Genomic DNA, 21450 nt, shown 5'->3' on the forward strand with positions numbered 1-21450 from the left:
ATCCCGCTAGTTAGCGGATGAGGAGGGGGTAGTTCACTATCCCTCCCACTCACACACTGGTGATTGAGCTCACTTTGCATTTGGCTTGGATGGTGAACGGTCACTGCCGCTCTTCATCCTCACCAACATTTTGATTGCCATTATGCTTTTTGTGTTTGCTTTTCTTTTCAGTGTGTTTGTGTTGACTTCTGCCAAACATTTGTACCTGCCCTGGACCTGAAGGCTGGCCCTGCGGTACCTTTATGTCTGCTTTGGGTTCTCTTTAAAAACAAGACTCTCCAACTTCTAGGAAGTAGTGCCTCATTCTAGGAAGTCGTGCCTCATGAGGACAGGAAGGAACAGAAAGATAGGTGTTCCAATAGGTCATCATCACCCCATTCCCCTCCCCACAAACACATTACAGTGTGACCACCAGGAAAGGGCACCACAGGGGAGTTCAAGATCCTGAAGATTCCATCATCAAAGGGGGACCCACAGTGTAATCCCCCGGAAGAGACTCCTCAAGGGGAATCTTCTTTGGTCCCTTTCTCTTCAGAGGACCTCTCTGACAGTGCTAGCGTCTGCAAGCAGCCCTGGTTCAGTGCCATGATCAGAGCTGTTGTGCAAGTCTTTGGGCTGGCATTTTCCTCAGGCTCTTCAGAGGCCTCTGCAGCCCCTCGACATCTATTGGCACCAGCAGAGTCCCGGCAAAGAATCTTGACTGCTTCACCCGTGAAGAAGAAAAGAGGAATCTCTAACGCTATAACATCCCTAGAGTGAAGCTGACCCTTGTGAGGCCTTCAAGGCCGATCCATCCTGGCTATCCTCCCAGAGGCTCTCCCACCTCACCTCTGCCAAGGGAGCCTAGCAAGCGGCAGGTGTCCTCCCTTCCACCTTCGGAAGAAGACTCCCCTTGTGCGTAGAGCTCTCCACCTCTGGTAGAATCCAGGAAGGATAACTCCATCTGGCCTTCTATGTTAGAGTTTTACCTCCTTCGCCGTAAGGAATTGAAGGACTCCAAAACTCTCCTAAAGTCTTATATAAGGACCACCAGATCTACAGGATCCACCAGCCACTCTATGGATGTTCACAACCCACCCCAAGATGAGCTCTCAGGGGTGAAGGAAGGTGACTTTGCTGCCAGTCCCACAGCAGAGGGGGAACAGAAAGAGTCAGAGCATGCCTTCTGGCAAGTTCTGACTCTTATCAGGTACTCAATGGTTTTACCGACCCAGAGAACCACGGGAGGGCAAACACATGGTCCTAGATCAATTCTTTGGCACCTAGAAGCCCTCAAAGGCCAGTGCAGCCTTGCCCTGGTCCCAAGGGCTGAAGAGTGCCCGTGTTAAGATCCCCCAACAGCTCTCTGACTTCTCCTCTCATCGGTCGGGCTCATCTGCCAAGCTCCTCCCACCTACTCGCATCCAGCAGAGGAGGTACTATGAGGTCTTGGACAAGCCTCATCCAGCATTTCCACTCCACCACTCTCTGGAAGAGCTAACTAAGGGCATGTCTCTAGAGAGGCTCCCCAACCTTCAGGTCTCTATATCGGCAGCAGAGATCCTCAACCAAGGGAAAGTCATGAAGTATACAATGCAGGCTACTTCATGGCTTGATCTTTGGTTGTGGACCCTGGGAATTCTGGTACGGACTGAGAATTTTTTCAAGGAACCAGGAAGGCTATGGAAACTTTCCTCCTCTCAGGCACTCGCACCATTGCGTTTCTTGCCCACCAAGTCTCAAACTTGTGGGCAAACTCCATCATGAAATGACGCGATGCAGTGTCTGAGAGATTCCATCAGCAGGTCCCAAATGCAGAGATCGCTAGGCTCATGGACTCCTCTCTAGAGAGATCCTCTCTATTCGAGCCTAAGGACATGGAACATACTGCAGAGAGATGGAGGAAGTCTCACTAGGACTCCCTCCTCCAAAGGGCTTTGACATCTAGGCCCTATAAACCACCAGCTCCTTAGCAGTCCAACCCAGCCAAGACCTCGACGAGCAAGACGACAGCAAAGCCAATGGTGTCTAAAAAGCCCTTTCCATCCAAGGACAGGAAAGGCACAAAGTCCACCAATGGGAGATGCCTGCAAAGTTACTGGTACAGTTGGAAGCTACTCAGGGCCGAACCCTGGACAGTTTCTGTGATTCTTTCAGGGTTTCGCATCCCGATCACGTCATCTCTCCCTCCCCTGATCAAGAATCCACTGTTGATAGACTCCTTTGCGATGGGATCAGCAAAAGTACTAACTCTCTGGGCAGAAGTCCAGACCATGTTGAAGAAGGGCGCTCTCCAGAAGGTCCTCGACGAGTCTCCAGTCATCTTCAGTCAAATCTTTATTATGAAAAAGGCATCTGGAGGCTGGAGACCAGTCATCGACCTCTCAGCTCTGAATGAATTTGTCAAAGTAACTCCGTTCAGCAAGGAGACGGCAGACATGGTCAGAGAAGCGGCAAGACCTCAGGACTTCATGTGCACACTGGACCTAAAGGATGAATGCTTCCAGATCCCAATCCATCCGTCTTCAAGGAAGTACTTAAGATTCAGCCTAGACAACAGGAAATACCACTTCAAGATACTATGCTTTGGTCTTTCCACCGCATCCCAAGTCTTCACCAGAGTGTTCGCCCTAGTGTCATCTTGGGCGCACAGGATTGGCATCCGTCTCCGCCGTTATCTGGATGACTGGCTGATCTTAGTAGACTCGGTGTCAACCCTTCTTCAACACCGAGACAAACTTCTGAGGCTCTGCCAACATCTGAGGATCATGGTAAACCTCAAGAAGTCCTCCCTGCTTCCTATGCAAAAACTGGTATACCTAGGCATGATAATAGACACCAATCTCCACAAAGCCTTCCCATCAGACGACGGGATAATGAAGCTGAGAAAGGTCGCAAGACCCTTTCTCAGAAGAGAAGAACTTCCAGCCCAGACGTGGCTACGCTCCTCGGGCACCTATCATCTCTGGTCTGTTTAGTTCCCAATGGTCGCCTCAGGATTCGATCTCTCCAGTGGCGACTCAACAAGAGGAACAAGAGGAGGGTCACCAAGAATACCACCTCTGCTTGGATTTGCAGGGTCATAGATCATGCCTTGAATCCAGACCTTCCTCCTACACGTAGGCCCAGAGCCCATGATGTCGGGCGTAGCCATGTCCCTGGCCTTCAAGACAAAGTTTTCAGTGACGCAGATTCTACTGGCTGGGGTGTGGAAATGTCAAAACATATTTACAGCGCACTACCTGCTAAACGTGACCCACAGGAGGCCCGATACGTTCTCCTTCGGCCCTGTGGTGGCTGCACAACAGCTGGTATAATACCTCAAGCTCCTCATTGGAGAAGTAGCAGAAGGTGGAGGGCACTGTTACCTAGTTTTAGTCTGCGTAAATGGAAAGGTATGACTGCTCTTATTCTTTTCTTCATCCTCTCCTCTCTTGGGGAAAGCAGCAGCCTGGGTTTTCTGCACAAGCTGACCTCAAACCACTGCAGGTAAATCATGCTTCCTTGTATACCACAGTATTATATCAAAACTGTTGTGTCCCCATACCCTGGCGAGGTAGTATTGGGAAAATCTTGGTTACAACAGTTTTCCTACAAAGACTCTGAATAACTTTTACCTTGACAGTCACACTGCTTATCTCAAGACACAGCTTGTGTAGGCCGCAGACCTTGCGTAGCTAGGTTTTGCGAGGTGCAGGGACTCTATATTTTCTATACCTACCTATTCAAAATAAAGTCTCCCCAGGTAGTTAAAGAGCCAGTTTGGCAGGGATGTCCACCCCCCAAATGGGTAAGTCACCCCTAATAAATAGCGTAAGTTTGTATTCCAATTACGCAACAAATGACAAATTTGGTGATAATTTGTATTTTTCCTAACGATAAAAACCTTAAGCTATTCATACAAACTTACCTACCAGCCTTATTCCCCTCAAAGTCCTACCTCCAAGCAAGGTGAGCTTATTCACAGGCGTGTGAGTGGGAGAGGTAACTAACTACCCCCTCCCCCTCCCGCTAACTAGCAGGATCGCTAGTTAACCCTCGCTAAATTTTAATGGCTCGTCCTTTCAGCTTCCCCAAAAGTAATACCGCTAATAAATAGCTAAAGGTTTTTACTGTTATGAAAAATACAAATTATCTCCGAATTTGTCATTTTTGTCACTCCATGCATAGAACACCTAGACAAAAACATTTTTTGCTCGACTTCTTTCCATCTAGTTGTTAGAAGAGGGAGTTTAATGTGAGAAAACTTGATCGGCCTCTGCAACCCGACTCAGGGCGGACACAAAGAAAACTTCCTACCAGTCAGTACTGAGCAGACGGACTCAGATAGTGGCCTTTAAAAGGTCCTTTCTCTTCCCCAGTTAGTCATCTAATTCTTGACCCTGGCCGGAGTTGCAGATGAGATGTCGGTGTGGGATGTATCGTGACTGGAAGTTTCTGGGGTACTGTTAACCAGGCACCACTATTAGAGGTCCTCCGACATCCAGGGGATGCCTATGCATTGCCTAACCAGGTCTGATGAGGACATCGATAGATTGGTCGATGACCCTGATAGCTCCGCAGTGGCAGCAAGCAGAATAGCACCCAGACCCTCTATTTCTACCTGTAGACTTATTGAGAGAACTGTTCCCTCCTTTCCTGAACCGCTCATGCAACCTCACTCAAAATTCACCATAATCAGTTGTGTTCCTACGACTTCTCACTTGGAGAGTATTCAACACTTCCTCTCTCAGAGAGGCTTTTTGCAAGCAATAACAAAAAGGATGGCTGAATACTCCCATAGGTCATCATTCTCCTCCTTTCTGGTGAAGTGGTCTATCTGCTAAGGCCACATGCCACTTGATATCTCTCTCCCCGGGACAGCAAAGCTTGCTATATCTCGGGTAGGAAAGACCCTGTTCAGTCTAGACCATGACAGAATACTGTACCTCTCGGCTTTGACCCTGGGGTTTCATTTGAATGAAGTCAACATTTCCTCAACGGAACTCTCTCTCCTCATAGAGTTTCGAGTTTACTCCTCAGAGCGTAGTTCTTGTACCACGGTCTCGGACAGGAGTACTTCATACCACTAGTCAGTCCTCAGATCATGACTTGACTCTTTATGTTTAGACGGTTGTTTTTCCTTCTTGCTTTGGCCTCCGCAATGAAAGCCAATGAAGAACATGGTGTCTTCTACTACATATTCCAGCCAGGGGATGGAGGTCAGGTAACACTCGATTTCGTCGATGAGTCCGTTGTCAAGACTTGGACTTCGGCTGTAGCGATCCTTTGACCCAGATTAATTGTTACTATGTACTAGCAGCAATGAGGCATTATCTTAAACCATCTGCTTTATGGCTAGTTTCAGCTTCGCCAATTGAAATATACTCAGAGTGAAGAGCTCAAGGTTTGAATAGTTAGGAAAAATAAAAATTACTGTGCTTCCAAATTTGTAATTTTTATTTATCGAAAGTTTTGTTAATTATATTTTAACTGTTTGTACAAATTTAATGCATTCCAGTCATAAAACTTTTTTTTTTATTTCAGTGTTCATAATGGAAGGAGAGAAAGGAACTGTTTCTGTCAAATGGTGGAATCACCGAAGTGCTATGTGTCGTTCAATAAGAGATATGTATATGAAAGTAAGTTCTCCACTTGATACAGTATATCAACAAATGTTTGGAAGTTGTACGCACCATTAATTATCTTTAGATAATTTAAGTGCTTAGTATATAAAAATTTTATAAGGCTACCATGTCATTTAAGGTTGCTACATATTTTAAGTGGTGACATTTTATTCTGTTTTCTAAAATTTTGGGTTATGTACAGTAATAGCGTATAAAAATCTTGGATTTAAGTTTTTTTTAAGCTGCAGGTTGTGAGCAACAGTGCATGCTGTCATGGCTTTAAAATATCATTTTAGTTTCTTTATCATAATTGAATATAGGAATCACTCATTAAATCCATGTTTGGCTTTTTCTATACAGTAAAAGAAAAATGTGCTTAATTCATAGAAAACTAGAGGGGCACTCAGTAGAGTGCACGGCAGCTTATTTCTTGACCTTTTGCTGGACCTTGACTTTTGACTTAGGACTTTCACAATTGAATCACTTCCACGTCTCAATATAACAATTAATCCCTGAAAGTTTCATTACTCTATGAGTGAAATTGTGACCTCTGGCATGGCAACTTATTGCTCGACCTTGACCTTAACGTTCGACCTAAGACTCAAAATTAAATCACTTCCAAGTCTCAACATTGCAATCAATCGCTGAAAGTTTCCCTACTCGATGAGTAAAATGGTGACCTCCAGTATGGCAACTTATTGCTCGACCTTGACCTTAACGTTTGACCTAATGCTCAAAATTGTATCATTTCCATGTCTCATCATTATAACCAATCCCTAAAAGTTTCATTACTCTATGAGTAAAATTGTGACCTCCGGCACGACAACTTAGTTCTCGACCTTTTGCTCGACCTTGAAATTGACCTAGGACTTTCAAAATTGAATCACTTCCACATCTCAACATAAAAATTAATCCCTGAAAGTTTCAATACTGTATGAGTAAAATTGTGGCCAGGAAGTTGTTCACTCACAAATAAACAGACAAGCAAAAACATAACCTCCTTTCCAATTTTGTTGGCGGAGGTACCAAGAAAGCTTTAGGGAACTAGTATTTGTTCCGGTATATATACAAACCTTCATCCTTTACACAGCTGTTAAAATTTTATAATGGGGTGTAAACAACCGACCGGTAGTTACCTGTCTGAAGCAGTGAAGCACCAACCCCCACCCCCTCCTTGCTCACTGACAAACCACTTTTATTTCAGCCATTTGTGTAAATGGACATTCTCACCAACTAGAGTACTGGCTGTTTTTTCCGTCACTACATACAAATCAACGCTATCTATAGGAGTATTACTTTCAGCGAAGCTGAAAGACAAGCCATTAGATTTTTAGTGAGGGTTAACCCCTACCTGCTAGTTAGCGTGGGGGGGGGTAGTATCTACCCCTCTCACTCACACACCTGGGCTGTGAGCCTTATTTTGCTTTTGGCTTGGGTGGAGATCGGTTGTTATCGCCCCTCACTAATTATTGACTTGCCCAAATTTTTAACACTGCGAGGTTTTTAAACTGTTGCTTCTGCACTTGATTTACCTAGAGGTCTATAAGTTCTTGAAATCCTGGAATATCTTCTTCAATCTCAGTGACATTCACAGTGAAAACATTCTTTATCCAGCTATGCTTTTTCAAGTTAACATTTTCTGGTGTATACCTGTTAATTTCTTCCTTAAGATTCCTCAGATAATCACCGACATTATTTCTGATGTTAGGCAGGAATACATCTGATGAATCTTCCAGCATAACACTTGTTTCTGGAGAAGCTGCATTTTCTCCTTTGGCCAACTTTTCTCTCGTGAAGGAGACAATTTTTTTGCCAATATCCATCATGGTGTGATTTCGACCATTCAGATGCGTAAAGATGTCACTTAAATAAGCAAACTTTGCTAGCCAAGCAGCATCCCTAAAGCAGCCTGCCAGTGCATGGCATTTTATGTAGAGAAAGATTTCAATTTCAGATTTTAAGTCAAAATCTCCCACTAGAATCTTTCCTTGAGATAGGCAACAGACATCAGAATGAAATAGAAAGTCTTGTTGATGCAATCCCATCTCATTATCGAAAATATTTGAATTTAGAGCTCTGGCCTTGATAGAGTTCACTATTTGTATAGCATCATTTAGAACTGCATGGAGGTCTGGTTGCAGACGACGATAAGCAAAGTTTTCTCAGTGCAACAGACAACGAATTACTATGACATAAGGGTTCTCAGTTTTAATGCGAGTAACAAAATCCACATGACTTTCCATCATTGATGGAGCTCCAGTTCTTCCAGTCTAGATCATATTATTGAGATATATTTCTGTAAGACCCTCTGGAAACTCTTAGAAATACCCCCAGAAATACCCTGGGGTTGGGAACCACTGTCCTACAGCCTTCTTCCAAACAGATGAAGATCTGCTCAGATCCCAAGCTGAGGATTTCAGGGGAAAGGAAGACGACTACCAGCTTCCTTCTCTCACTCCGTGGGGGTTCCCAACCCTGAGAGAGTAAGGACTCTAGTCGATAACCAAGAAAAAGGCTTGTCTGCTAGTCATGGACCCAAGGACTTCAAATGAAATCCAGATCTCGTAGACTACAGTTTCCCTTTGGAAGGACATTATGGAGGTCTCTCCTAAATCTCACTCCCCATATCAGAGAGGAGAGTGAGAATCTTACCTTGACTTCAACCCTTCTTGACACCGGCTGGGTACAGTGTCTAAAAGAGACGATATTGATGAATCTGATTATAACTTTGATGCCTCTAGCGGCACTCTCCCTCAGCCAGCTTTGAAGGAGGTCCCTGACACAGAGATAAGCGAATTGGAGTCCACCTTTCTGTAGGTACTCGCCTGCATCAGAAAGGTGAACAGTCTTGGTGAGGCTCCTTGCTAAAGTTGTATTTGGACAGAACAAAACATAGAAGAGGTAGTTTTAAATATTTAACTTAGCCGGTGAATATATAATAGCTGCAACTCTGTTGCTCGACAGACAAAAAACAGTAAAAACTCGCCAGTGATCGCTATACAGGTTGCGGGTGTGCCCACCAGCGCCAACTGTCGGCCAGATACCACTCTCGATGTAAACAAAGACTCAATTTCTTCTCTGTCGACGTGTCGACAAGACGTACTTTTACTCGCTGTAGAACCTGGAGTTTTCTCAACATATTTGGTGAAGTACTTCATTTTGGTTTGAGCTTTCGCAGTGCAGGTGTTTTATCTTCATCTTAAATCTTGAACTCGTTTTTGGATAGATTTAATTTTTGATGACAAAGAGAGTATGGACTTTCTTTGACTTTTAAATGGCCGACCCTTCCCTTAGACGGAAGTGTGTTTAGGCTTTAGCAATTATCTTATCACGTTATAAATTAATTATAGATTTTCCTCTATATATTTTATATCTCACCGCCTTTATTAGGCCTCTTCGATTAACTTTCCATTTATAATAAACATAAAAATAAATTTTAATGATTTGTTTATATGCGACCTTTCCTGAGAGTAGGCGGTCCTAACTTGGAAACCGAAGTTAAACAACGTTGAGCCCTTTTCAATCGTAATAGCTTTTAAAGAGCTAATGATTGAAAACTTTTTAAATGAATATTTTTAATAAATATTTTATGAAAGATTTTCTTTGAATAGTCTTCGTACTGTTTTCAAAGATGAACTAACGTTTAGTTTTTCTGGGCTTGAACCTGTGCCGCCCAGTGAATAAGCTCCTATTAGCACTTATTCTTAGGTAATTTACTGCTAAATATACCAGAGAAAAAATGTAAAGGAGTGCTAGGTTGACTAGCTCGCTCACCTATTGGTGTCGGTATGGAATTGGGCGTATAATCCAGAGGTCCCGCACTATTTAGATTCATCCACGACAAAGACCCCCAATAGAGGAGAGCCGTTCAACCTCACTCGGCACCACCAACTCTGCATCCGCTCAGAACCCAACTCCTTTTTAGCACGCCTGTGTGGTAACCCGCTAGTTTGTGCTCTCGTGTTTTTGCCTTATTTTTCGTGGATTATGGCTTCTACATCGGTTTCCCAGGAGACACCGTCTAAGTTAAGTACCAAGCTATGTTTTGCTGTGTTTTGAGCAATCTAGATCGTTTAATATTTAAGTTATAAGAGTTTATTCTCTTCGTTCATCTCGGTCTTGCTCGATTCCGCTTACGGTTGGTACTCCTGTTTTGAGAGCTTTTAGTTTCACTCGCGGTGTTACTAAGTGTATTATTTTTATTATTAGTTTAATTTTTATATGTTTTATAGTGGATATTCATTATTTAGCGTTTAGAACCCTTGTGGTTCATATTTAGGGCCGATATCAGCTTACGTATCGTAGATGGCTTGCCGACCTTCGTCACTGGGCGGCAATTTTTATTATATAAGCCATCAGGTTGTTGTCCTTCGGGATTTATTCATTATTTCGCATGCCTTGCCCTAATTTTTTATGTGTATATTTATATATTTTTCAACGCTATTACTTTTATAATGAATATTTGTGCTTATTACTCCGTATGATCTGTTTTGGTAGTGTTTGGGGATCGTCAGTTGGTAGCCCTGCTGCTCCGTATCACGTGATCCTCCCCCAAGCTCCCCCTCTCGCTAGATTGGTGGCTAGGTTTCTCTCCCCCCTCCCCTAGGGGACCGTTGCCTTCCCTTCCTACAGAGGGGGTAGTTCAGTGTTTATGGACTTTGTCCTCTCTCCGGGTGTCCCGGCGGGTTTGTCTCTGTCTAGACTGGTTGGCCACCGGTCAACAGAGTAGGAATCCCGGTGCACCCTATTTTATAATGTTCACCTATCACACTTTTAATTATGTTATACGAACCCTCCGGGTTCTGTTGGTGGTTCTTATCTACGGTTCCGCCCCCTCTTATTTTATAACAGTTACTATGATTATATATGACAGATCACTACCCCGAGTTCCTATATGTATTAGTTTATGGATGTACTTTTATATATCCCGGTCCGGGGCTTAACCTCGCTCCGGGAAGTCAGACACCATGTGTGTTAATTCTTTGTTGCATCCTTCTTTATGATCCCGGCTCGACCGGAATGAATAGTTATACTCTAGTCTCAAGTTAGACTTATGTTTAGGCCCGGGTCCTCCGGACCCGCCCCTACTTAAGAGTATTACAGTTAAGCTCTAGTCTTAAGTTAGACTTATGTCTAGTCCCGGGTCCTCCGGACCCGCCTCTACTTAAGAGAATTGCAGTTTCTCATATACTATTCTTTTTATAGATGGTGCATTGTCAGACGACGGCCTGTGCGGCTGTTCTTCACCAGCCTTGTGGCCATACGGTGTGTAGGTCTCACGCCCTCTGCGGAGTTCAGCTGGAAGACATCGTAGTCTGGCATCCTGATAATTGTATGGTCTGTTTTGACCTCATTACCACCCTTGGATCTGATTCGGTGAGTCCCGTTGGCTATGTTGTCTTTTCTAATTATTCTTACTTTTATTTGGTATACATCCCGATAATCATGTAGCTGTCAACTCCGTTGCCCGACAGAATTCTATGGAGGGATACGCCAGCTATCACAATACTAGAAGGGGGTGTACTTACCAGCGCCACCTGTGGCCAGGTACTCAAGTACTTCTTGTTGACACCTCCTCAATTATTCCTCTGTCGTGCTTCCGGCAAGACGTTCTGGGATACGCTTATGTTCTTGGAGTATTTTCACGACTTTGGTGAAGTATTTCTCTTTGATTTCGGCTGTCGCTTTACTGGAAACTTCTATATTAGCTTAGTTAGCTTTTGGAATTAATTTGATTAATTATGGTGACGAAGAGAGTATGAACTCTTTTTCACCTTTCAATGGCCGACCCTTCCCTTAGACGGAAGTGTTGGTGTCTAAGAGAGTATAGACTCTCTTTCTTAATTTTGTAACAAAAATTATAGATTTATTTTATATCTCTCCGCCTCTTATAGGCCTCTTCGATTAACTTCCTTTTATTATAAACTTATTAAAATTAATTTTTATATTTGTTTATATTCGACCTTCCTAATAGTAGGCGGTCTTTTCTTGGTACCGAAGTTAATTAACATTGAGCCCGTCATTCAAAGTTGAACTAACGTTTTGTTTTGTCTCTGCAGTTGTTGACGTTCAGAACGTTCAACTTGCACTCTATCGTTACGATAGAGAAAGAGTTTTCACGGTTTCACGTTGCAGTAAGAGTAACCGTGTCTAGCGTTTTGTTCATTCTTTCTTAACTTAATGGTTTTGATCCTAATAAAGGAACTTTTCATTTTGGGAAATATTTCAGTTTTTTCCTTTAACAATAATATGTTTTAACGATATATATGATTGGGCTCTTCTCTCAGGTTCTAAGTCAAGAGAGAGAGAGAGAGAGAGAGAGAGAGATAGAGACGGAGGGAGAAAGAGGAGGATAAACGTTTCATTCAAGCCTGCCAGGCGTACGAATAACGTGGTTATCGTTTTTGCTCTTCTCCCTAGTCTCTTTAGGGGAAGAAAGTAAACGTTTCTAGAGTGATCTAGTGTTTAGTCTCTTTCCAGCCACTGAATTATTTATCTTTCATTAGATTTTTCTGTTACATTGTAATTCTGTTTTCGCAATTACTAACTTTTGAGAAAGGATAGAATTGCGTGTTTCAGGTACAAACCACTTAAAGTTTCGAGTTCAGTGAAATAAGTGCAAACAGAAAATCAAAGTGATAAGTGATTAGCGCAAAGTGTGTCAGTATTGTGCGTGAGGGTACTTCTGTGCGCGCCAGTCGTCCTCCCAGTCCGGGACCTCTTGCAAGCTCCCAAGCCCAGGGGAGAAGCAATGTCGAAGGGCATAAGGGTTCAGCAGGCCTTGATCGGCGCACAGAAGTATCCTCGGTGGTTGTGGGCGTGTCTTACCGAGACCGTCACTCCCACCCGCAGACGATTGAGCCCTTATTTTGCTCGTCTGCAGAAGAAATTTAGGGGAGAAAACGCTGGTCTCAGGTCTCAAGACCTCTTAAACGTAAAGTCCAGACCTATGCCAGACGTACGAAGTTAGAGTTCAACAACCCGGATGCAGTCATTGGGTTAGCTCTGACTCTCCTCAGTCATCAGTTGAATGCACTCCGCCTAAGAGGAGTAAGGTTCTGCCGCAACAGATCTCTGCTGTTAAGGCTTTACCTCAGCAGACCTTAGTGTCTGCCGACCCCAAGTTGACTCTACTGCAGTCCATGCAGTCACAACTTTCGGTCTTGATGCGTGAGTGTCGGGCTGAGAGTGTTGCGCCTCCGCCTCCGCCTACACTCCCTCCGCCTGCGCTCGCTCCGCCTGATCGCAGTACCACCTGCCAGGCGTACGATGTTGAGCCACGTTCTGAGTTTGCTGTTCCCAGTGGTGTTCAGCCTCCGCCTTCTTTAAGGCAACCTTTACAATGGGATCAGGAGGATTATACCTCTCTTCCTCCGCCTCCACTTGCTGCTCCACCAGTGATGCAACACTCGGTTGAGGTACAACAACCTCTCCCGTCCTTGAGTCAGTCTCCTCAGCTCTCGCTGCAGCGAGCTCAACCCTCCACAAGGCAAGCACCACTACACCTTAGCCTTGCGCATCAGGAGCCTCAGCTTGCGAGACATTTACCTTGTTCTGCGCAGCCTCTACCTCATCGCGCTCCGCTCACACCACAGGAACAGGAACTTGCTACTCCGCTTCCGCCAACCGCTCAGCAAGCACAACCCTTGGGTTCAGCCACTCATGCCAGGAGTCAGCCTCCTCCACCCATGCGCCTACCTTCTGCTACTTCCTTTGATCAGCCTTTGCAGACTGAGCCTCAGGTGTTCCCTCAACAGAGTCTTGAAGAGGAAACCACAACTATTGTTGTTCCAGCTCGTTCTGACTCTGCTGTTCAGCATACCTTACCTCCATTTTCAAACCTTATGATAATGGAGGTTATTTGTATTACTTATAAAAATATATTTGTATTCCTTGCAATATATTTTTAACAATATCGCAGAATATGGCAAAAAATATGAATCATGAGTTATGAATGTAAGGTAAATATTATGTTGATATTTAAACCCCATGCAAGCATGCATAAAGCACTCTAGCACTGGTCATGGAATTTCTGAGAAATGTTAAACGCCATGCACACGCTCTGCTTACCTCACAGCATGCTCTACATACAACATGCTCTGCTTACAGCATGCTCTGCATACTACATGCTCTGCATACAGCATGCTCTGCATTCAGCATGCTCTGCATACAACATGCTCTACATACAGCATGCTCTGCTTACAGCATGCTCTGCATACAACATGCTCTGCATACAGCATGCTCTGCATTCAGCATGCTCTGCATACAACATGCTCTGCATACAGCATGCTCTGCATTCAGCATGCTCTGCATACAACATGCTCTACATACAGCATGCTCTGCATACAGCATACTCTGCATACAACATGCTCTGCATACCTTACCGCATGCTTCTCAGTCACACATCTTTGGTTGTTGCCAACTCACTAGACTGTCAAGCAGTTTCATAACGTTGCCTTCTAGTCTGCTGCTTTTGCACCAGTGAACCCTCACTGAGAGAACTTAGCTTTTCTAGGATATGGTCCCTGTAGATGAGAAAGTTCTTTTCTCCCTCCTTCTGATATTCCCTTGAGGACTCTGTCATTTGGAGGGAGCCTTTAGCTGCATAGCCTCTTATGGACTTTTATTTAAGCATAACATGCTTCCAGGGAAGGTAATGGTTCCACTTCAGTCGCTAATCCCGTCTGTTACCACACCTGCTCCCATAGACCTTGAGCTGTGTTGCAAGACATGCAGTCCAAGCTTAGTCCTTGTTAGAGGATTTTTTGTTTACGGAGTCAATGTGTCACGGGGAAGACGTTCAACAACCAACAGAAGTGACTTGTTGTAACACAGTGCGGCAACCTCAGCAACCCGATAAGGAGTTGTCTGTACGACCCAGACAGTCTAGACAGATTCGGGTTGTCACTGTACTTCCTCGCTTGCCCATGATTGACAGTTCACAGACTGTGCAGCAGTACCATGATCTTGTGTCCGGCTCCGTCAGACGACTGGCTTTTAAGAGCTCCCACAAGTCGTCGCTGTCTGGAGATTTTCAAATGGACTATGGATCTGACCAAGGAACTGGGCCTCCTGGTCAATTTTGAGGAGTCTCAGCTCGTTCCATCCCAGACCATTGTCTCCTTGGGTATGGATCTTCAGAGTCGAGCTTTTCGGACTTTTCCGTCGGCCCCAAGGATCTTCCAAGCCCTAGAATGCATCCAGAGCATGCTGAGAAGGAACCGATGCTCAGTCAGGTAGTGGATGAGTCTAACAGGGACACTTTCATCGCTGGCCCTGTTCATCGTGTTAGGGAGACTCCACCTCCCCCCCCCTTCAGTATCATCTAGCTGCTCACTGGATAAAGGACATGACGCTAGAGACGCTCTCAGTTCCTGTTTCCGAAGAGAGGAGGTCTTCTCTCGCGTGGTGTAAGAACAGCTTTCTTCTCAAGGAAGTCTGCCTTTGGCTGTTCAGAAACACGACCGCCGTCTCCTCTCGGACGCATCAGACACGGGCTGGGGTGCGACTTTGGACGGACAAGAATGCTCGGGAACATGGAATCAGGAGCAAAGGACACTTCACATCAATTGCAAGGAGTTGTTGGCGGTTATTCTGGCCTTGATAAACTTCAAGTCCCTCCAGCTTAACAAAGTGGTGGAGGTGGACTCTGACAACACCACAGCCCTGGCTTACATCTTCAAGCAGGGAGGGACTCTTTCGTGGAAGTTGTTCTAGATCGCAAGGGACCTACTCATCTGGTCTAAAGATCGAAAGCTAACTGGTAACGAGGTTCATTCAGGGCGGTATGAATGTCATGGCAGATCACCTCAGACGGAAGGGTCAGGTCATCCCCACAGAGTGGACCCTTCTCAAGAATGTTTGCAACAGACCTTGGGCCCTGTGGGGTCAGCCAACCATAGATCTGTTCACTACCTCGATTACCTAGAGACTCCTGTTGTATTGTTCTCCGATTCCAGACCCAGCAGCAGTTCACGTGGATGCTTTTCTGCTGGATTGGTTCCATCTCGACCTGTATGCATTCCCGCCGTTCAAGATTGTCAACAGGGTACTTCAGAAGTTCTCCTCTCACAAAGGGACACGGCTGACGTTGGTTGGCTCCGCTCTGGTCCGCGAGAGAATGGTTCTTAGAGGTACTGCAATGGCTGGTCGACATTCCCAGGACTCTTCCTCTAGGAGTGAACCTTCTAAGTCTACCTCACGTAAAGAAGGTACACCCAATCCTCCACGCTCTTCGTCTGACTGCCTTCAGACTTTCGAAAGACTCTCAAGAGCTAGGGGCTTTTCGAAGGAGGCAGCCAGAGCGATTGCCAAAGCAAGGAGAACATCCACTCTCAGAATCTATCAGTCTCAAGGGGAAGTCTTCCGTAGCTGGTACAAGACCAATGCAGTTTCCTCAACCAGTACCACTGTAACCCAGATTGCTGACTTCCTGTTATATCTAAGGAAAGTAAGATCCCTTTCAGCTCCTACGATCAAGGGTTACAGAAGTATGTTGGCAGCGGTTTTCCGCCACAGAGGCTTGGATCTTTCCACCAACAAAGATCTACAGGACCTCCCTAGGTCTTTTGAGACCTCAAAGGAACGTCGGTTGTCCACTCCAGGCTGGAATCTAGACGTGGTCCTAAGGTTCCTTATGTCATCAAGATTTGAACCTCTCCAATCAGCCTCTTTTTAGGACCTCACATTAAAAACTCTTTTCCTCGTGTGCTTGACAACAGCTAAAAGAGTAAGTGAGATCCACGCCTTCAGCAGGATCATTGTTTTCACATCTGAAACGGCTACATGTTCCTTGCAGCTCGGTTTTTGCTAAACGAGCTTCCTTCACGTCCTTGGCCTAAGTCGTTCGAGATCCCAAGCCTGTCCAACTTGGTGGGGAATGATCTGAAGAGAGTACTTTGCCCAGTTAGAGCTCTTAGGTACTATCTAAAAAGGTCTTAACCTTTACAAGGACAATCAGAAGCCTTATAGTGTGCTATCAAGAAACCTTCTTTTCCAAGTTCTAAGAACTCAGTTTCTTACTATTCAGGCTTCTGATTAGAGAAACACATTCTCATCTGAAGGAAGAAGACCTTGCTTTGCTGAAGGTAAGGACACATGAAGTGGGAGCTGTGGCTACTTCAGTGGCCTTCAAACAGAACCATTCTCTGCAGAGTGTTATGGATGCAACCTATTGGAGAAGCAAGTCAGTGTTCGCATCATTCTATCTCAAAGATGTCCAGTCTCTTTACGAGTACTGCTACACCCTGGGACCATTCGTAGCAACGAATGCAGTAGTAGGCGAGGGCTCAGCCACTACATTCCCATAATCCCATAACCTTTTAACCTTTCTCTTGAATACTTTTTATGGGTTGTACGGTCGGCTAAGAAGCCTTCCACATCCTTGTTGATTTGGCGGGTGGTCAATTCTTTCTTGAGAAGCGCCGAGGTTAAAGGTTGTGATGAGGTCCTTTAGTATGGGTTGCAGCCCTGTATACTTTAGCACCTTTGAGTTGATTCAGCCTCCCAAGAGGAACGCTGCGCTCAGTAAGGAAGACGATCTTATTAAAGGCAGAGTAACGGTTCAAGTCGACTTCCTTACCAGGTACTTATTATTTCATTGTTATTGTGGATAACTGATTATATGAAATACGGGATACTTAGCTATCCTTTAGTCTTGTACACTGGTTTTTCACCCACCCCCCTGGGTGTGAATCAGCTACATGATTATCGGGTAAGTTTAATATTGAAAAATGTTATTTTTATTAGTAAAATAAATTTTTGAATATACTTACCCGATAATCATGATTTAATCGACCCTCCCTTCCTCCCCATAGAGAACCAGTGGACCGAGGAATAATTGAGGAGGTGTCAACAAGAAGTACTTGAGTACCTGGCCACAGGTGGCGCTGGTAAGTACACCCCCTTCTAGTATTGTGATAGCTGGCGTATCCCTCCATAGAATTCTGTCGGGCAACGGAGTTGACAGCTACATGATTATCGGGTAAGTATATTCAAAAATTTATTTTACTAATAAAAATAACATTTTATTTGGTATACATACACTATTTCGTAAGATTTCTATGGTCCTTAAAGTACCTCCGGGACTCTTCCTTTCTTTAATTCCCACTATTATTTCAGGCATCCCCGGAGCAGAAGACTGCGGCTCGGGCCACACTGAAAGTGTGGGTTGGGGGATTTGCCCGAAATGTGAAATCAAAGCAGCCTTACGTCCTCTCTGAAGACTACTGTGCAATGATTTACCCTAATGCCAAGTCTTCAGCTGCTGTGGCTAGGGCTGTTGCGGCACCCATCATTGCCGACATTGATGCCACTATTTCGGGATTCATCGACCAGGATCAAGATCCGTCGGATGCCCCCGGAGATCTGGAAGACAATGTGGCCTCCTTGAACTTGGATGTGGAACCCATGTTGTTAGATGATCCGGATGCAGGTAGGGTGGTAAGTGAGGCAGGTGTTACCAGTGCTGAGATTCCTATCCTCAGCCCCGCTCTTTCTTCTGCATCTGATCTCTCTTCTTTTCATGGTTTTTCTGGGGACCGCGATTCGTCTCACCGATCACACCCGGTTCCCCCCAAAGATAAATCTAAATCCAGAACTTTGCCAAAAGCTCGTAAGCCCCACAAGGCTTCCCATGGTTCTAAACCAAATATAAACCCATCATCTAAGACTTCCGGCTCCTCCTCTAAGTCTCACGACCCGGGGGTACAATCCGCCACTTCGGCTCCTAACCCGGGCCTTTCCGAATCAGCCATGCTTCGCATTGTGTCGGAGATGCAATCTAAGATTGTGTCAGAAATGCAGGCCAAGATGGACACGATGTTTTCCAACATTGGTCAGAGACTTGGGGCATTAGAGCATGGTGCTCCGGAGCGAGTTCAAAGCTCTCTCATCCCGGATGCCTCTAAGCTTCCTCCGTTTACCAAGAATAACCCTTGGCGCATGGCTCTTCATTCCCCGTTCTCAGACGGGATGTTAACGTTGGAAGGTCTTGGTACTCGTCCACTAGAGGACTTTGAATTCTTTCCTCCTGGTCTCGCATTCCCGTTTCACGGTTATGCCAGGCTTACCGAGGAAGCTCTGGTTCGGCTGGATAAGGTCCCCAAAGAGACCGTCATTTTCCCAAAGGAACAAGCCCAATCTGTTTGGGCTAGGTTTCTAAACGACATAGGTTGCACCAATACCATGTTGACGCCTCATAAAAGTTCTTTTACGATGTTCCTAATGGACAAGAATACCGTGACTCCATGCGTCACTAAGATTGCAGAGCTTGCTTTTCAATACGCTCTGGAGGAAAAGCCCTTGCCTCCCATCCGAGAGGTAGATCCGATCTCCCTCCTTCTTCCTTCGGATAATGAGTGTTGGGACAATGTCCATACCACCTTTACTTCCGGCAAGCTGACAGCGGACTGTGCGTCAGTAATTTTTAGTGAACGGCTTCCCCGTCTCCCGGAATCCCGTATTAAACAGGAGTATGATTCCCGCCTACGTGTTGGTCGAACCTTGAACTTGGCCACCTCTACGGAGTCGATAGCCTTAACTTATGATACTGAGAGTATCTTTAAGTCTCTCAATAAGGCTACTTTGCAGTCGTTGTACTTCGACTTATATGACTTCGCTCTTGCTAAACGTAGGTGCCGCAAACACGTCCTGGCTGAGGCGACTATTAGGCACGAACCGAATAAACTTATCCGGTCCTCTTGTTGGGGTCCAAATCTTTTCCCTGAGGATCTTGTGGAGGAAGTCTTGACGGAAGCTACAAGAGTTAATCAGAGCCTTAAAGCCCGTTGGGGTTTGACTCCTAAGCGGAAATATGATCCCACAAGTTACCAAGCTCGTGGTAGGAAGAAGCTCCGCCCGTATACTTCCACTCAGTTCCGGCAACAGCAAAGTAGCTCATCCGTTTTCCGGCAGCCTCTCCCACCATCTCCTGCTGTTCCTGCACAGCCTTCCACCTCTCAGGCTCCTTCCTCGGACGACTACGTCACCGTTCTGCTCCCTAAGAGCCAGCTTCCCGGTGCCTCCACCACCTCTCCAGCCTTCAACCAATCTTATGAAGCTCAAAGCTCTTCCCAGGGTTATAACAGAGGTAGAGGCTACCACCGTGGTTCATACCAGAACAGAGGTAGGGGTAGATTCTTTCGCAAAGGAAAGAACTTCCGAGGCGGACGTGGAGGCAACTCCTCAAGCCAATACTGAGGTGCAGCGGGTAGGGGGGAGGCTTTATGCCTTCCGCAACAAATGGAGGTTCAGTCCCTGGGCTTTCAGTATCATCTCCAAGGGACTGGGGTGGAGTTGGATTCAAGGACCTCCTCCACCGAACAGATTTCATCAGCATTCCACTCCGGACCTAGTCGAGTTTGTCCAGGACCTGTTACAAAAGAACGCCATACAAGAAACGAAACACCTGAAGTTTCAGGGTCGGCTGTTCAGTGTCCCGAAGAAGGATTCGGACAAGAGAAGAGTGATTCTAGACCTATCCCTTCTCAACTTGTCCATTCAATGCGACAAGTTTCGAATGCTTACCGTCTCGCAGGTGCGGACCTTACTTCCCCGTGGGGCCGTCACCACCTCTATCGATCTTACAGACGCCTATTATCACGTCCCGATAGCGAGACACTTCCGTCCGTATCTAGGCTTCCGCCTAGGAAACAAAAATTACTCCTTCAAGGTGATGCCTTTCGGGCTCAACATCGCCCCAAGGATCTTCACAAAGTTAGCAGAAGTTGCTGTTCAGGAACTCAGAAATCAAGGGATTCAAGTCGTAGCCTATCTGGACGACTGGCTCATTTGGTCAGACACCTCCCAAAATTGCCTAAAAGCCACTCACAAAGTCATCCAATACCTTCAATCTCTAGGCTTTCAGATCAACTTCAAGAAGTCCCGTCTTCTTCCGAAATCAAAGTTCCAATGGCTCGGCCTGCAATGGGATCTTATATCTCACACTCTGTGTCTTCCCAAACCCAAGAGGTTAGAGATTGCAACGAACACCAAACGCTTTCTCAAAGACAAAGTGAGTTCCAGACGACTCCAAGAGAGGATCCTAGGGTCCCTTCAATTCGCTTCAGTGACGGATCTACTTCTGAAAGCGAAGTTGAAAGATATCAATCGTGTCTGGCGTTCGAGGGCGAATCGGAAGCTCCGGGACAGGAAAGTCCGCCTTCCTCCCATTCTCCGGGAAAGACTTCTACCTTGGACAAAGGCCAGCAATCTGTCAAAGTCAGTTCCCCTTCGATTTCCGCCTCCGAAGTTAATCATTCACACGGACGCATCCCTATCAGGTTGGGGAGGCTATTCTCAGCTCAAGAAAGTTCAAGGTCTTTGGTCTCCCTTATTCCGCCAATTTCACATCAATGTGCTGGAGGCCATGGCAGTTCTACTAACCCTGAAACGTCTCTCTCCATCCAAGAGACAACACCTTCGTCTGGTTCTCGACAGCGAAGTGGTGGTCCGCTGCCTCAACAGAGGCGGATCAAAATCAGGGCCTCTGAACCATGTTCTAGTAGCCATATTCTCCCTAGCAGCCTCGAACCGTTGGCATCTTTCAGCTGTCCACCTGGCGGGAGTCCGGAACGTAGTTGCAGACGCCCTGTCCCGGATCTCCCCTCTAGAGTCGGAATGGTCACTCGATCAAAAATCATTCCGGTGGATTCTCTCTCGGGTTCCGGGTCTCCAAGTAGACCTCTTCGCCACGGAGTCCAACCACAAATTGTGGCTCCCAATCTAGACCCTCAGGCCTACGCCACAGACGCCATGTCACAGAATTGGGACATCTGGGAAAGGATTTATCTCTTTCCCCCGGTGAATCTTTTACTAAAAGTCCTAGACAAACTGAGATCCTTCAAGGGACGAGTAGCCTTGGTCG

At 45.7% G+C, this 21450-nt stretch overlaps 1 protein-coding gene across 3 annotated transcripts in view; it reads left to right on the top strand.

Moving 5' to 3' along the window:
- The window catches only part of LOC137642207 (zinc finger and BTB domain-containing protein 24-like), a 57128-nt gene that overhangs the window by 15855 nt on the left and 19823 nt on the right, over positions 1-21450 (top strand). For all 3 annotated transcript variants that reach the window (XM_068374743.1, XM_068374742.1, XM_068374744.1), the window contains exon 2: positions 5506-5600. In XM_068374743.1, the coding sequence (XP_068230844.1) occupies positions 5514-5600 (87 nt within the window). In that variant the 5' untranslated portion in view covers positions 5506-5513. The remainder of the gene's footprint in view (positions 1-5505; positions 5601-21450) is intronic.

This window comes from Palaemon carinicauda, chromosome 6 (assembly GCF_036898095.1).
Source record: "Palaemon carinicauda isolate YSFRI2023 chromosome 6, ASM3689809v2, whole genome shotgun sequence".
Lineage (NCBI taxonomy): Eukaryota > Metazoa > Arthropoda > Malacostraca > Decapoda > Palaemonidae > Palaemon > Palaemon carinicauda.